General features: G+C 34.3%; 1 protein-coding gene across 1 annotated transcript in view; it reads right to left on the bottom strand.

Moving 5' to 3' along the window:
• PTEN (phosphatase and tensin homolog) overlaps nt 1-13,595 on the bottom strand; it is a 90,342-nt gene that overhangs the window by 31,112 nt on the left and 45,635 nt on the right. Inside the window, exons 3-4 of the mRNA XM_032608768.1 lie at nt 7,833-7,877; nt 1,324-1,367 (exon numbers count right to left, since the gene is read on the bottom strand). Coding sequence (XP_032464659.1) covers nt 1,324-1,367; nt 7,833-7,877 — 89 coding nt within the window. The remainder of the gene's footprint in view (nt 1-1,323; nt 1,368-7,832; nt 7,878-13,595) is intronic.

Genomic DNA, 13,595 nt, shown 5'->3' with positions numbered 1-13,595 from the left:
TGTTATTTTAAAGATGGTCTTGCAAATGTTAGTGTTGTATACACATGACTTTAAAGACACTTACAAAAGAAATTGAGAAAAAAAAAACCCAAGCTATAAAATGTATACAATTGTAGTAAAGTTTATCAAGTGAAGTTTCAGGTCTTTTCACATGAGTTATAAGAACTCAAAACTTCTCTGTTCCCTATAGTTAGAGTTGAGGTTTTTAAAAAAATTTTTTCTAGAAATAGGACTTTAAATATATCACTACTAAATTTTATCTTATTGGTTCCACTCTATTAAGATTCTTAAAAATGCAGACTAACATTCAATGTACTTATCTTCTGTGTTATCTAAATATGTGAAAAGTATGTCCTTTATATCTTCAACCAAGTCATTCATAATGTGGTACAAGATACACTCAATTAAGCCTTTGGTGTGACAGAACAGCTCTTCAAGTAGACAATGACTACCATTACAGGGAATCATCAGGACAGCTTTTACTTAGTTATCTGCCCAGCTATACCATCATTCCATCTTCATTTCCCCAGTGGCATACAAAAACATCCAGAAAAACCTGTTAAAGCTAGATAAACCTCGAGTAAAACACTCTTTGACCAGTAAGCAGTAGCCTAAATCCACTAAAAATGAAGCATTCTTAGTAAATCTATCCTGGCTTTCACAGCCATTAGCACTTCTGAATTCTCAAACCAACTGTTTGAAAGTCCATTCTAAATATTTAGGAGGGATATCAATCTGTCAAGGTACCCACTTTCTCTTTTTGACTATCACGGCAGCATCTTGCCAAGCTTCTCAACTCTTCAGGTCTCTCATGGTTCAAAGCGTTCCACAAATACAAATGAAAGTTTCTGTGGGCTCTGAGATAGAATTTACTACACCTGGAGAAGAACACATTTAAATCAACTCCTGCTCTCATCTATCAGCCTCCTCTTATCCATATTTCATTATACCCTTTTCCACCACGCAGGTCATGTTCCTCGATAGGAGTTAAGTTGTTCTTCTTTCTCCCTGTAATCTCTTACTGTTACACCAAATGCATCAAACTGTAGGAATAACCCTCTCTTTATTCTACTGTTTGTCTAGGAATTTCTCCTAATTCTCGGTCTATTCTACAATTTAGTCTTCCTAGTACTACTGGCAGGTTTATATGATACTTGTTTCCAAAAACAATAGCAAAACTAAATTTATTTTTCAAATTTTCTAAGACCATCTTTAAGATAAATATACCACTTAATAATTGAGATTATTCATTATTGGTACGACAGTAAGATTTAGACTGTTGGCTTCAAGTTATCAAACATAATACAGTGTATTTATGCCTACCTCTGCAGTTAAATTTGGCGGTATCATAATGTCTTTCAGCACATCTAAAAGAAAAGTTTAAATGTGATATAAAATTATCTTTTGCACTTGAGAAAAAAGTATATTAGTAGCAAACATTTTCTGAACCTTTATAATGTACCAAGCATTATGTTAAATGTCTTACATTAACTATTGCTTTTAATCTTAAGACTCCTGTGAAGTAGGTACTGTTATTATCCACATTTTACAATTAAGGAAATCAAGGCTGAAAATGTTAAGTATATACAATCAGAGCTTATACGTTTGCTTACAAAACTTATAATGCTACTAATATACAACACTGCAAATTCACTTGCATCTATACCTTCACATTCCCTTTGTGAAAATTATACATGCGAATGGTCTTTATTTTTGATTTCACAAGATATGTGTAAACAACTAACTACTAGCTTCAATTTTATCTCTGCCTTATAATTGAGCATATACAGTTTTCTCAAACTATTACTACAAAAGATGTATGTTAAAAACAGTAAAATTATAAGGGCAAAGGAAAAGTAAAGAATAACTGAATGATGCTAATCTACTCAGACACAACACTTACTACATCTTTTAACCAGATCTTTCTCTCTTTAGAGAAGCCAAAGGTCATCTTTTTCAATAATCTCTCAGGTTATAAGTTTTAATTAAAGTCTGAGAGTAATGAAAGACTAGTAAGTAAAATCAATATAGAATAGAAAAAAGTAATGTTGACTTAGCATTACTTACAGCATGCTAAAATTTGTCTTTTTAATAGTAGTCACGTTTGTTATCATGCACTGGCTGACTCATGATTAATAGGCCATGTTCATAAACATTAATAGGCTCAGAAAGGGATTCCATACATTAGCTTGTGGTCAGCAGCATTCTGGTACGTTCAACTACTAACCAAACCAGATATTTAAAAAATTATTTAAAATAAAAACTTAGCATTTTAAAACAAATAAAGGTCCATAGCCTCTGAATCTACCATTCCAAAATCCCCAAATTTTGAAGCATCTGAAACTTTCTCTTAACTGTATGGCAAACTCAATTGCAGCAGAACTTGATCTGAGTTTATGAGAATGTGTACTCCTTAATTAATAGGAATACACTTACAGCAAAGAGTGAAACATTTTATCCTAGGTACTGTTCCAAATCCCACTGGGGTGTTATGCAATACAAAATATATGCTTCCATGTTACCTTTCTAAAAACTGAAAAATTCTGAATGCTGAAACACAACTAGCCCAAAGAATTTCACATAAGTGGTTATGGACCTGTGCTTTACATTTAGAAATCCTGAAATATCTGTAGAGTTCATCTATTTTAAACAATTTTTAAACTCAAATCCACATGAAGGTTGGGAATTCCCTGGTGCTCTCACTGCCAAGGACCTGGGTTCAATCTCTGGTCAGGGAACTAAGGTCCAACAAGCCAGGTGGTGTGGCAAAAAAATTTTTTTTTAAATTTAAAAAAATCCGCATGAAGGTTGAACTAATTATAAGCAAACTGCAACCCACTAATTTCTAACTGGTCAGACCTGAAACAAATCAGCTTCTCATAATATTGCTGAAAACAAAGCTTTTCCACTTTAGCATACTATAATTTAGTATATTGAGTTTTGCTAGAAAGAAAATTTATTTAACAATGACATAAGCACATATACGCATCCTTGCTAAATAATTTCATACTCGCTTTTATTAAAAAAAAAAATGACAGGCAGAAAGAAGAGAACTGACCAAGAAAATAGTAACATTTTACACTTTCTTTGGTACAGGTTAAAGAGGAGTATGGTCAATAGAGAAGAATCCTTAATGGAATATTTTTTAAGGAATCATGTAAAATAGGGCTTATGAGGTGAGGGGAGAGGTATATACCGGGAAACAATTCTAAGAAACTGGTCTCATAAGAGCACAACAAAAAATAAACATTTTGAGTTTCATACAGCTTCAGTTATCTAAAATTCCTGTACATTTTTAGCAGCTCAAAATGTTTGGCTTGATAAACACTGCTGATAACTGCCTTCATACACTGATTCTCAAATATTATTAAGAGGAAAAAAATGGAGGGAAAGTGAAAATAATGAGCTACTAAATGTCTATTAGATGTGCATACCTTACAAAGTTTCCATATTGTTAAATTCATCCTCACAATCATATAACAGTTAATACTGTCTCCATTTTATGTATGAGAAAGCTAAAATTTAGAAGAGCATTACAAAACTGGCCCCAAACCACGATATGTAAATGGAAGAGCCCAGCACCTCTGATTACAAAAGTCAAACATTTTTCAGTATTGTTCCATACTCCACACATAATAAAAAATATAGAACTTTAAAAAACAAAACAATAACAAATTTTAGTCAAAGTCAGCATTCCAACAAGAGCATTATTTGGCATAAAAGAACCAACAAACAGTGATAATGAAAACGAAAAAATTGTGAAAATATCTACAGGTATGGATAGGGAGTATGTGAAAACATATACTGCGCCTGGTAGTGATAAAAGTGATTTGGGGAGTGGTTGGTTGGGTAAGAAAGAAGACTCTCTTAATTAAAACCTTCTCTGATGGGGCTTCCCTGGTGGCACAGTGGTTGAGAGTCTGCCTGCTGATGCTGGGGACACGGGTTCGTGCCCCGGTCCAGGAAGATCCCACATGCCGTGGAGCGGTGGGGTCTGTGAGCCATGGCTGCTGAGCCTGCGCGTCCAGAGCCTGTGCTCCGCAACGGGAAAAAGACTCTCTTAATTAAAACCTTCTCTGATGGGGCTTCCCTGGTAATGCAGTGGTTAAGAACCCGTCTGCTAATGCAGGGGACACAGGTTCGATCCCTGGTCCAGGAAGATCCCACATGCTGCGGAGCAGCTAAGCCCAGGCGCCACAACTACTGAGCCTGTGCTCTGGAGCCCAGGAGCCACAACTACTGAGCCTGTGCGCCACAACCACTGAAGCCTTCATGCCTGGAGTCTGTGCTCTGCAGCAGGAGAGGCCACGGCAATGAGAGGCCTGTGCACCGCAACGAAGAGTAGGCCCCGCTCGCCGCAACTAGAGAAAGCCCACGCACAGCAACGAAAACCCAACGCAGCCAAAAATAAATAAATTTTAAAAATTTAAAAAACACAAACTTTCTCTGATAACTGCACACACATACACACACACAGAGTCCCTTGTAATTTTATGGTATATTAGTGATAAGACAAGTCTTTCAACAAACCAAAATTAAAGATACATGAATGGTAAATGGGATCTGACTAAGACAAGTGTATTTATACTTCCTTATAACTAGAACTCAAAAGATATCTTTTTTAAAATCATCACCTCATATTGGCTTATATAAGACAAGAGAAATAAAGATGCACTGAAAGAGAGCTTTTATGAAGCAGTAGACAGAAAGTGAAGAAAGGGATAAGATTAATACGAAATGCTTCCAGAGAAATGAGACTCATCATAGAATCAGCTAGGCATGTAGGTCTCTTCTTTACTCTCTTCAATGGAGCTATCCCTATCTTACAAAATAAAACTTAATAGATAAAAATTAACAACAGCTGAAGGTTTACCACAAATTGATGCATAGCTGTATGTCAAATAGAATATACCATGAAATATAGTCAACCTTTTAAAAATTAGCATCCAGTGAACATTTAACTTCCTCAAAGGCAAGAACTATAGTATGTCTTTATACCCTATCTCCCCCCTCCTCCCCTTACCCCCACCAGAAGACAGATTACAGAGGAAAATACAAAAATGAAGTACACACACTCGCATAAAACAAACTGATTAATGTACTAAGTAATTCATCAAGTATACCTGAATTTGGTTAATGATATGAGGCTAATTTTGTCCTTTCTTAAAATAACTTACTGAATGCCTGATAATAGAGATATAAAGTTACAGTCAATTATTAGAAAGTCCACATTAAGAACTCTTCTTCACCCACATATGTCATAGTTGCCATAAAAAGTTTAATATACTATTAAATACAGGTATGTCAAGTGCAAATATTTTAAGATCTTTCCATTTACATATGTTTGCAAAGACATACATCACATCTAATTAATATCCTAAAAATAAACAAAATAGAAACATCTGCTACTTATCAGACTCACTTACCCAGAGACAGAAATATAAACAGAGGTAGAAAAGTAAAGAAGACTGAAAACTGACATCAGAAATCAAAACATGCTACAACTTGGTAGTTCTAGAAACTTCTGAAGAAAGTAAAATTTGGGGTGATTAAAACAAACAAAAAAAAACAGAAAGGGAATACTGGCATCAACAGTGGATGGTCTGCTACCATATGTACCTGTGTGACCCTGTTCAACTCACTTAACTTCTCTAGGCCTCAGATTCCCCATCAGTAAAATGAGAAGGTTGGACTAAACGATCTCTTTCAGGTACTTTCCAGTCTATGATTCCATTAAATGGATGGGGGAATAAGGGAGTTAAAATATGTGCATCAAAAGCTACTCTCAACTAATAATGAGACAGTTCATTAACTTGGGGGTCCGATGTTTGGATATACAAAAACAAATAGGCAATCAACTCTCCAGGCTAGATACCAATGCCAACTTAAACCATAATAACACAAATGACCCACAATACTGACAGTACAAACCTGAGTCCTAAATTCTAGAAGCAGGAAGCCATTGCATACAGGAATGAAAAGAATTTCCTTTCCTTTCTTTGGATATAATGTTAAACTCAAATAAAGTTTTGAAATAAGGCAGAATCTGTCTTTAGTATCTTTCTATCTTTAGTAGAGAGTCTGGGACTCTCTACATGCTCAGTACTAAGAGTCTAAGCCTGAGGTGACTCATTTAGTGGACTCCAGCTTTTGACAGTTCATGTCCTGTTTGGTTTTTTGTTTGAAACTTAACTTCTGAATCCAGTTGTTCAAAAACTACAAAACTTTGTGGTTTTTATTTTCCTCCACAGAAACACTCTGGCACCTGTAACAAGAGTTTTTGTAGGAGAGGTTAATCCAGAAAAGAGAAAGATACACGCACAGATCATTTGTTAAGTTGGAACCCACCTAAACTTAAGTTTCTACAGCACCTTTTACTTTCTTTCATCTTATTACCACTACACCGTACACACACACACACACACCATAATCTGACCATAATGGGTTATCTGCCATATTCTAGACAATATTATTGCCAACAAGCTTCTTACACGCCATTCTCTCTGCCTGCACTGCCATTTCCCCTCCTCCTAAGCCTCAGGTCAACCTCTATGATTCTTTTCACCCCAGCTCAAACATGCCATTCTTTATGAAACCTTCCCTACGGGGTGCAATGCACTATTTTGACTGTTGTCTACACAGCTCTCTTCTATACAAGAGTTACCTCTTCTATAATATTTTGTCTACCTTTCACATTAGACTATAATTACCTGAGGAATGGAACTACATCTTATTCACCTCTGCACTAACAAAATGTTGTAGAATGTCTAACATGTAGCAAGCCCTCAATAAATGTTTGCTTCTTTGTTCATCTGAGGAAATCAGTGACAACTCACTAAGAGATACAATACTAGTGTCTACTTCACTCTCAGGTCTTCTGAAGTCTTATCAGAGTACAAAGATCACTAAATTAAAGATAAAAAAGCAACATCCCACAAGCCAATAAGGCACAGAAACCCTTTCATTTTTTTGGTGAATATCTGAAAGCCCACTGAACACAGAAAAAAACCTTGTTCTTACATTTGATAAATAAACTCTACAGAAATTATAACAGTAAATTAGCATACATAACTTTAGATTAAAATTTTTTCCATTGCATAATTTATACATATCACATAGGAAAAATAAAAGCCAGGTAGAAACATAACACATTTTATGCACAATTTGTTTTTTTAATTAGAAAATGGTCAATATTTTGGGAAGGAAAAAATGGTCAAGAGCAAAAATGATAAGATATTTTCTTCACATTTTTCTTTCCTTCTTTTTCTATTTTACACCTCTACTCACAAAGTCAAAAGAAAAAGTGAAAGGTTAAAGATAAGGTCAGCTAGCTGAATCAAGAGGCAATCCTTACATCCCTGCCCCAGACAAGAGAAACCACCCAATTCAACAATTTTAGTTAACTTATTTATTTTATATACAGTTAGAGAATATGCTAATAGCTTTTTCAATCAATTGACCTAGAGACACAGAATAAAATTATGTCTACTCTAGAAGCATCCCTCCATGGAAGATGGCATTAATGCTTTAGCAGAAGCTCTGTGTGAATTACACTTCAAGTTACCACATGGTTATGGGCCCAAAGATGGGCTAGATGCCAAGTCATTTAAAGCAGATCAAGTAACATGAATCTGTGCCAACATTGTTTTACCTCATCACTACACTTTCTAAATGACCTAACAATGCTCTCAATCAGACTTCTTGAACTAATTGTTTTAGGAATACAATTCTGTTAAAATATATCTTTACCTCATTCTAACAAGGAAATAACTTTCACTCAATAGTTATTTTAGAAGATATTTGCAAGCATACAAACAAGAAAACATACTTACAGATTGTATATCTTGTAATGGTTTTTATGCTTTGAATCCAAAAACCTTAAAACAAAACAAACAAACAAAAAGCCACCATTAACAAAAATGAGCTAACATTTGAAATTACATTACTACTATTGAGAAAAACCAAAAGACAGATTCTTCTTTCCTAATCTCAAATATCATTTAAGAAAAATAAATAAACTCCAATAAATAGTCTATCCATGGATTTAAACTAGTAATCAGGTCTTTCTTAAGTAATTATTACATTACACAGATTTATACAATCTGAAGTAAAGCCATAGCTCTTCATAAAATGAATATTTTCATAATCTCTCTTCAGCCTAACATAATGAGATTGAGTATTAAGAAATAACTTCTTTAAAAAGTAGCATTTAGCTCAAGTTTACCTAGCTTATACAGTTTTGTGAGAAATAGTCACATGCAATCAAGAAATCTTAAAAATAATCCTGGAAATTCAGCCATCATTTTCTTTCAAACTAAAAACTTTTGATATTTGAAAGATGCAAGTAATAACTATTAGCTCTGTACAAAGTTTATTATTTTCACATACATACTCTCATTTGATGCTCACAAACATCTGAGAGGTAGGTATCAAAGAAATTACAGGACTTGCCCAAGGTCATACAGCTAATACGTCAAAATAATACGTCAAAAGACCAAAGACCTCTCCCCTCAACAATTAGTTAAGAAACTAAACAACAACAATTACAGCCAACACTTACTATATACCAGGCACTATTTTAAATACTTTATGCATACAAATTTGTTTAATCCTGTAAGGTAGGTAATAGAGGGGTTAAAAAAGTATAAGGCTGAGGAAATAGAATAAATAGAAGAACAAATGGAAAACAGAAGAGAAGATTTTAAAAGATCTAAAGTCTAGGAGATTCAACATATGAATAGGCATCCCAGAGAAAAAAACAGAAAACACAGGAGAAGAAATCCAAGATATAATTCAAGAAAAATACCCAAAACTGAAGGCCATGAATTTCCAAACTGAAAGGGTATAATGCGTATTCAGCAATATTAAAACAGACCCAAATAAAGGCATACATATCTCACTGAAATTTCTGAATGCTGAAGACATAAACATAAGATCCTAGCTGCATGAGAGGAAACATGTTTCATAAAATGAATCTGGAATCCGAATAACATCATCCTTTTTAATGGCAACACCAGCAGCTAGAAAACAACTGGGCAAAACCTTCTGACTTAAAATTATTCCCAGCCTAGAATTCCATACCAAGATAGACTATAAAACAAGTGCGAGTACATATATAATAAAGGCATTTTAAAATAAGCAAAGACTCAAATAATTTTGCTTTCCACATATTCTCTCTCAGGAAGTTACTACAAGATGTGTTCCACCAAAACAAGGGTGGGAAACCGTGAAAGAAGATGACAAGTTCCAGAAACTGAAGAATCCAACGCATGAGAAGAAAAAGGAGAATCCCCAGAATGAATAGTGAAGGGACATCTCGATTAGACAGTCATACAGCAAGCCTAGAGAACGACTAATCCAGATTAGGGCAGACCAGAAGGTTCCTGGAGAAGATGAAATTGATATAATAAAAAATGTGCTCAAACATATATAGAGATTTATACAACTAGGAGTAAGTTTAGGGATGAATTAAAGTTAAGAATGTAGAAACTAAACGAGAGAGAGAGAAAGAGAGAGAAAAAAGGAGGGAAGAAGGGATGGAGAGAGGGAGAATTGTAAATCCAGGGAAAACAAAATGTGTAGGAAAAACCAGTTATAATATACTATATTGCTTAACTATGAATGACATTTATCTAGTCATAATGACATAAAAACCCAATATTGATATAACCAAAATTACAATATGGCCTAAGATTAAGAACTCTTGCCACAGGGCATAGGGAAACAAAGGAAAATAACTACCTTTTTTTTTTTGTGGCAGTGGTTGTTAATAAACCCTATAGAACTATTTGATTTTAGTATTTCATGTGTACAACTTTTTTAAAGTAAATATTTAAGGTATGTGTAATTTTTTATAATTCTTTGCTTTAACCCACTACTTCAACCAACCCAGGACGCACTGATTCTGCTACAGACTTCTACTGAGCTATAAATATATTACAGGAAAAAGTGGTTTGTTACAGACCCTTTCACTCCTGTCTGTTCTACCCTCTTTATCTTCTATATTCCTGTACCTTTTTCTCAATTTTTACTTTTGGATTTTTCTTTAAATTGAGGTAAAAATTTACATACAGTGAAATAGACAGATCTTAGGTGTACAATTCTATAAGTTTTGTAACAACCACTCTAATCAAAATATAGAACACTTCTACCACCCCAGAAAACTCCCTCATGCCCATTTTCAGTCAAGCCCCACCAAGCTCTCAGGTAGCTACTACTATTACCATATATTAGTTTGGCCTTGTTCTTTAATTTCATGTAATTGTAATCATGTAATATGCATTCTTTTTAAACTGATTTCCTTCACTTAATGTTTTTCGAATTTACCCATGTTGTTACATGTATGGATAGTTCATTCTTTTTATTCTGTTATTCCACTGCATGAACATAACACCATTTGTTTATCCATTCTCCTTTGATGGATATCTGGGAAGTTTACAGTTTGGGGTTATTATGAATAAAGTGCATAAACATTCTCGTGCAAGTCTTTTGGGGGACATATGCTTTCATTTCCTTGAGTAAATAACAGCTAGGAGTAGAACTGCTGGGTCAAAGAGGAGATAGGGTGGGTGCATATTTAACTCTATAAGAAACTACTGAACAGTTTTCAAAAGCAGCTATACCATTCTACAGTCCTACCAACATTTTAAGAGTTCCAGTTGCTCCACAGTCTCATCAATATTTGGTGTTGTCAGCGTTTTAAAATTCTAGTCCTTCATTTGTTTATTAGCCATTTTTACACTTTCTTCTTTGAAATGTCTGTTTAAGTCACTGGCTCATTTCTTCCCCCAACTGGATTATTTGTCTTTTTTATTATTGATTTATAGGAGTCTTTTATATATTCTGGGTATAAGTCCTTTGTCAGATATTTGCTCCTTGTGTATGACTTGCCTTTTCATTTCCTTAATATTGTGCTTTGAAAATCAACAAATTAAAATTTTGATAAAATCCAATATATCAAATTTTTCTTTTGTTTAGAACTTTGCATCCTCTCTGAGAAGTCTTTCTCTACACATAAAGAATTCATAAAGATATTCTCTATGTTTTGTTCTAGAAGCTTTATACATACTTTTAGACTTTTCTCAGTTTCTATTTTAATTTGGTTGGAAATTTAGGTAAATATTATGGGTAATTAGAAAAACCAAAACATAGACAAATGATTTGGAGGACAGTGATTATAAAATTTAATAAACAACAACTCATTGCTACCTGCCATATCTTCCACCATAGGTTTCTTCTGAGAGAAAATGAATAAGTAAAAAATGGTCTACAAAATACAATTTTCTCACGGAAAGCCTACAGTGTAAATGTGAGCAGAGCGGGGGTAAAAGGTATTTTGGAGGATTAACAGTTCATTTTTAGTTCATTCTGAGTCTCGTAACTATGTTTTGAATCTAAATACATAAACCAATACTATATTAATAGGTATGTACACATCCCATTGCCCATCTCCAAGGAATACTATTCACATGTGGCAGCCCTTCGTACACTTGAACTGGAGTCTAAAGGACTGACAGAACACATACCAAAATGATCACAGTGGCTATCCTGGGTTTTCAGGGAAAGATGGAGGCTTTCATGATTTACTTTCAACAATTTACTTCTACAATTTTGTTGTTAAAACATAAGCACATACTACTTTCAAAAGAAAAAAGTTTTCTGTCCTAATGTATTTTCCCAAAAAAGTAAGAACTGATGAAATTATATCACACTATGTTTTACCTCCAAAAAGTGAGCTTCATTAAAAGTCTAGGTTCTTTTAAACAGTATTTTTTAGAGTTTACATAAAATTAATATTTTCATATACTATTTTTAAAGTAGAAAAAACAAGGATCAAAGCTTTTTTCAATGTGATAACAGTCCTCCTTGAGAAATAATTAGTTTTAATGATTCATGCAATTCCTATTTATAAAGACTCATGAGGTTTTTCTTAATTATATTTTCATTCATACTGAGCCTGTCCTGAGGATGTTAAAAAAAAGAAATTATTGGCACACACTGTATGCCAAAATCACAAATCTAACATCAGTGAGAAACGATGTCAACAAAACAGAAACAATTCATTAAAATGCTGGTAACGTGTTATCTCTTTAAATCCCTCCTAGAGGCTCCAGCCATGGAAAGCCTATTCTTCAATTTCATCAGCACACTTCATATGTTACTTTAGCTAGGTGTCTACAATGTATATTCAAAGCCAACTTTTATCCTCTTTTAACTTTCAAGTATTATTTATTATGGGCACAACTGCTAAGAATTTTTGCTTCCCAATCCTTTATTTTCCTACATTCCATTCAGGAAGTACTAAAGGCTTCCTAAATAAACAGCCTCATTTGATGCCTTATAACACACATTTAAAAATAAAATCACTTCACTTCTAGAAAAGAAAAGTATCTATTAGGGTAACCTTTCATTAAATTAAATATCCCACAAAATAATACTGATTGACCTAGTAAAATGGAAATACATTAGAGATGGTAAATAGGTGTCAAACTAGTAGTGGCTTGTTGAGGGGCAATGTTAAGGCTATTAAAACAGGTTGGAGACTGGGAAAGAATATCTGCCATTAGTGAAGGAGAGAGAATAAAATAAAAATTTTCACTTTATTTGCCATTTCTAGAGAACATCAATACAAATATATGGGTAAAATTCAGTAAAAAGCAAAATTTGAACATTATAAATTATTATACAGTAGCAAAGTTATTGTAACCAGATTAAAGTTCTATTATGAATAGGCCTTAAATAACTTTGTTCTAAAAATCTTTTTTTATACTGGCATTCAATATAAAGGGGCCATCTCTTAAAATTTTTCTTACAGGAGCATGTATATACTTTTGACCATTAAAGAGTATCTGGTACAGGAGTTTTCCTCTTGTAAATAACTGTAAAACTGGGCAAAATGTATGAGGCACTAAACAAAAGGTAGCATAGGCTTATGATCCTTAGGGAAAAAGAAACATGAGGTTACCCCATGGCTGCCTTGTTTTCAGGTTGGAGACTCTTTTCTGACACAGCAGAAGGAAGTAGCACAAATGGAACAAAGGTTTCACTGAGGTATACAGGCAGAGATTGGAGTTGGGTGGTAAAGCAGCTAGAGTTTGTGGAAGAGGGTAGCAGAAAAAGGAGGATGAACAGACAGAGGGACTTCGAAGTGTGTATGGAAATTCACCTCAGGGCCTTGGCCATGGGTTGGGCTGCATGTGTGCAGAATCTGGAAGCATAATGGAGATGACACCAGAGATAGCACAGCTCTAGTAGAAGGAGCTCTGGTCCAGCCAGAGTGGAGAGACCTCACTGAGGAACTCACGTATTCAGCTGAGAACCCAGAAAGGCCACACGTTAGGAGTAAGGATCATGCCCTGAACAAAAGACAAAACTAAAATAGGCCTGCCTTAACAAAGCAAACCAAACCTGATAATACAAGAAGATTAACCATTAATTTAAATGCCTGCCAAAATGAAACTCAGCACCCTTAAATTAACATTCAGACTCCCTACAACATATCACCCACAACATTCATCATACAATTAAAACTTATTAGACATGCAAAGCAGGAAAACATGACCTACGACCAAGGAAAAAAAAAGCAGTCTGTGGAA

The sequence above is a fragment of the Phocoena sinus genome, chromosome 16 (genome assembly GCF_008692025.1).
Source record: "Phocoena sinus isolate mPhoSin1 chromosome 16, mPhoSin1.pri, whole genome shotgun sequence".
Lineage (NCBI taxonomy): Eukaryota > Metazoa > Chordata > Mammalia > Artiodactyla > Phocoenidae > Phocoena > Phocoena sinus.
Note: the sequence above shows the minus strand (reverse complement) of the source record. Positions and strands in the feature narration are given on the sequence as shown.